Source organism: Nanorana parkeri, unplaced genomic scaffold (genome assembly GCF_000935625.1).
Source record: "Nanorana parkeri isolate BGI_ZX_2015 unplaced genomic scaffold, ASM93562v1 scaffold81, whole genome shotgun sequence".
NCBI classification, from domain to species: domain Eukaryota; kingdom Metazoa; phylum Chordata; class Amphibia; order Anura; family Dicroglossidae; genus Nanorana; species Nanorana parkeri.
Genome location: NW_017306349.1, coordinates 502,767 through 506,839, shown reverse-complemented (window position 1 = coordinate 506,839; position 4,073 = coordinate 502,767). Strand labels below are relative to the sequence as shown.

General features: G+C 46.8%; 1 protein-coding gene across 1 annotated transcript in view; it reads right to left on the bottom strand.

The window, feature by feature from the left end:
• Positions 1-1,126: 1,126 nt before the first annotated feature.
• TMEM35A (transmembrane protein 35A) overlaps positions 1,127-4,073 on the bottom strand; it is a 5,383-nt gene continuing 2,436 nt past the window's right edge. Inside the window, exon 2 of the mRNA XM_018576990.1 lies at positions 1,127-1,683. Coding sequence (XP_018432492.1) covers positions 1,318-1,683 — 366 coding nt within the window. The 3' untranslated portion in view covers positions 1,127-1,317. The remainder of the gene's footprint in view (positions 1,684-4,073) is intronic.

Below are 4,073 nucleotides of genomic sequence, written 5' to 3'. Positions count from 1 at the left end.
TTCTAAAGCTGAGGCTCCCAGACCCGAATGGCATTCGGGAGCTCCCCGAATGCAATTTGCTAATTCGGATCCCGAATTCCATTTAGGTCTAGGAGATTCAGCTTCAGTATCAACCTCTAGATAGTTTTATGTTGTAGTCGTCACGAATATACGTTCGTAAACTCATCCGAAACTAATGCGACTAATGAAATTCGGATTTCGTCTGAATCCGAAACCCGAACCCAATTCTGAAATAACGAAATATATCCGAACTAGGGATGCACCGATTCCAGTATCGGTATCGGTGCCGATACCGAGTATTTGGGTGAGTACTCGTACTCGCCCAAATGCTCCGATACCTAGCACGAGTACTTCCTGTATCAGGAAACGGCTCCATGCTCTCTCGTCACTTGTGATGAGAGAGCATGGAGCCGACTTCCCGGCCAATCAGGAAGCCGGGTAGCGTGCAATGACGAGCTGCCCGGCTTCCCGATTGGTCAGGAAGCTAGCAAATCCGGAAGCCGCACGCCATGTAATGACGCAGCGCCCGGGATTCTGATTGGCCGGGAAGCCGGCGTCATGCTCCCTCCTCATCTCATGAATCATAATATTAAGAAAGTGACCTTAAAGCATTAGTTTGTATTGCTTTAGAAAAAATGTGACCTGTCCCTTTAAGAAAAAGTATCGGTAATTGGTATCTGCGAGTACTTGATCAAAAGTATCGGTACTTGTACTCGGTCTTAAAAAAGTGGTATCGGTGCATCCCTAATCCAAACCAAATTTTGCTCACATGTCTACCAACAAGCTCATATCGGTGGGATGGTTGGGTATCCACAAACATTTGGCCATATATAATTTATTTCATGCTAAAAGGAAGGAGCGGCCACATCAATAATACATATCTATAACCCTGTGTATGGAGATGGCTATGAATATATATATCTATATATCTATAGATATCTATATCTATAGATATAGATATCTATATAGATCTATATAGATATCTATATAGATCTATATATATACACATACATATACACACACACATACACACTCAATGTATATAAATATTAAAATAAATTGTATAAATTAAAAATGTGTACTATAAGGGTTGGTTGCAGATATGTTGGATGCCCAATCTTTTTTCCCAGAGACTTTGCTGAGGTATTTGCCATATAAATAATTTAGATATTGCTCTCTGTCCACAAGTACACATGCAATGATGCTAAAAATATGTACTTTAAAAAAAAAAGTATTACACCTGCATTTCTACAGGCCTGTGAATGCTCATAGCAGTTAAGAATGTTAATCAACACTGAGGAATCCTTGGCCAACATTTTAAGACACCTTCAACTTGCTGTCTTGAGAGTTGGCGCCATTGCCTCTATGTAATGCTTTTCCTTCGTGAGGTTCCTCTTCCGGCTGACGTGCCACGAGCAACCGGCAAGTGAGCAGAATGCCGAAGACCAGAGCGTGTGCGTAACGTTTTAGGGGATCTCCGACCAGCTGGTGGAAGAACAGGACGATGAGTACCAGGAGCAGGAGGATGAAGTTGGCCACATCTCTAGGCCGCCCCGGGACCAAAGTGAGGACAATCCCACAAGCCAGCTCTAAGGATCCGATGGTCTTTCGCATAAGCACCGAAGAGATGCCGAGTTTCTTGAGTCCCGGTAGGGCCTTTATATAACTCTTATATGCCCGCCTCTAGAGGAAAAAAAAAAAAGAGAGAGGAAAGCTGAGCCATAATTAAAGTATAAGTAAATCCAACCAACAAAATCTCAAATAAGCTTCAACGTGTACTGGCACTTGGTCCAGCATATGGTTGGGTGTGCGTCAAAGTACATGCACGCTCTATGGCTTGTTGTCCATATAGCATTGGCCTCTTTAAAGTGTATGTATAGTCAAAAACTAAATCTGTATTTCTATATTGAATTTCTATAAGTATTATCCCACTCCTAATAACCATATTCATCTAGAAGTCTGTAAACTTACTTAGTGAAGATGTAGATGTCTAGAGGATGGACTTCCTCAATGCACTGACACGATCTCACTCAGCCCTGTGAATACGCACCTCCTTTGTATCACCACTCTCCCAGAATCTGCCTTCTGAACTTCAACTCAGCATCTGAGCAATGTAACATTATCATTGCTTGCTGAAAGTAATGCATGATGGGATATGTAGAAATGCAGATGGCATCACCTCAAGCGGCAGGGAAAAAGCCCACTGGGATTCCAGGACGTTGTTGGAAGTGATGGGCAGACAGGAGGCAGCGCTCACTACATAAAAGGGATTTTTTTGCAAGCTGTGATCGCATTATCAAAAACATGTCTAGTATGTATTCCTATTACAATGCTGATGCCATAACAGGAGAGGATATGCCGGGACTTCCACCAGTGGTGGAACTATCACCATAGTGACCCAGGCTGCTGCTATGGGGCCCGGCCAGGACGGGGAACAAAGGGGTCCCCCTGATGCCGTGCAGGCCGCCTGGGTTGCTATAGCATCGCAGGCTGCTGGCTGTCACTGGCGGCTGTGAAGAGGAACACGCCGCTGTCCAGATCACTGACAACCTGTGCGCGTTCCTCCTCACAGCCGCTGCTGAGTCAGTGACAGCCAGCAGCTGCAGAGGAGGAGGAGGCTGGGCCAGGCGTCAGCAGCGGAGGAGGAGGCCGGGTCTGCCAGCGACCGTGGAGGAGGAGGCCGGGTCTGCCAGCAACTGTGGAGGAGGAGGCGGGGGCCCGGCGGTGGAGAAGGCTGACAGGTAAGAGGTGTTCGGGGGTGTGACCAGCCCACCGGAGACCCTGCAGAGCCCACCATATAAAGTATATGGTGGGCTCTGCAGGGTCAGTCTCAGTTGGGCTGTGTGGGATCTCAGGTGGGCTCTGCAAGGGGCGTAACTAGAAATCACAGGGCCCCATACAAAATTTTGCTATATGGCCATGTGATTTCTAGTTACCCCACTGGACTTTACAACTCCTTTAAGGCTTAGTCTTAGCTGAGGTCAGTGTTGAGGGGTCTCCAAGTGTTCCTGCAACCTGTCCTTGTTGTTGCTTGTGTACGACCGACCTGGCTTGCTGTACCAGATTACCTTTATGCTGCTCGACCTTGCACTCTGCTCCTCGGTTACTCATTTTTGGATTCCTCCTGACTCCACCTGCCTACTGACTCTGTACCTTGCTGCCTGTTTACCTGTTAAAGACCTCGGCTTGATGCTGACCCTACAGCTGTCTCCTAGCAAGTTTTGCTCTGCCTGCCAGATTGTGACTCCGGCCCCGGCCTGTGGCTACTGTCTTGTTGACACTTATACCATCTTGGTGCCCGAGTATCCTTTGTAAAGCCAACCAGGGGCACTTCGACTGGAGGTGCACGAGAAGCTGTCCTTGTCATCTCAGTGGCCACCATCTACCGGACATAAATTCAGCGGTGAGAAAACATGGCCCCATGTACTCTCTGCGTGTGCTGACTTATCTTTTTACATTATTCTCGTCTATCTAGGAGGACGACAAATCATTCAGAGAAGAAGGGAAGAGAGGTAGGTGTTCTGTAGTCCTGCTCTTGGGCTGACAACGCTGCTGAAGGAGTTAACCGTCTAGGGTGATAACGCTGTTCGCCCTTAAAGTACAGCGAGTGGGCGTTGTCACCCGCGGACAGGAAGTGTGTTACTGGCAAGATCACCAGCTGAAAACAAAGGCGAAAAAAAAACAAAAAGCATGAAAAGGTAAACTAATGCAGCCGCCATATCTAAGGACTGGCGAGCTGCAATATATTAGATGTTTGTTTTTGGGTTTAGACCCCCCTTAAATATGACATTTTTATAGAATTATACACACCAGACTAAAGAAAAGGGTCAATTGATGAGGTAATTGATGAATTTGCACTCATTCATACAACAAATCTCCAACAAGTCCAATTCGATGGATCAATACGCTCCACGGCACTCGATATCAAGTTTAGGCAACCTGGGCACTCCAGCTGTGGTGAAGCTACAAATCCCATCATGCTACTGCCTATACTGCCTACAGGAGTCAGGCCAGTGGCTGTCAGGGCCTTGCAATGCCTCATGGGACTTGTAGTCCCCCACCAGCTGTCGTGC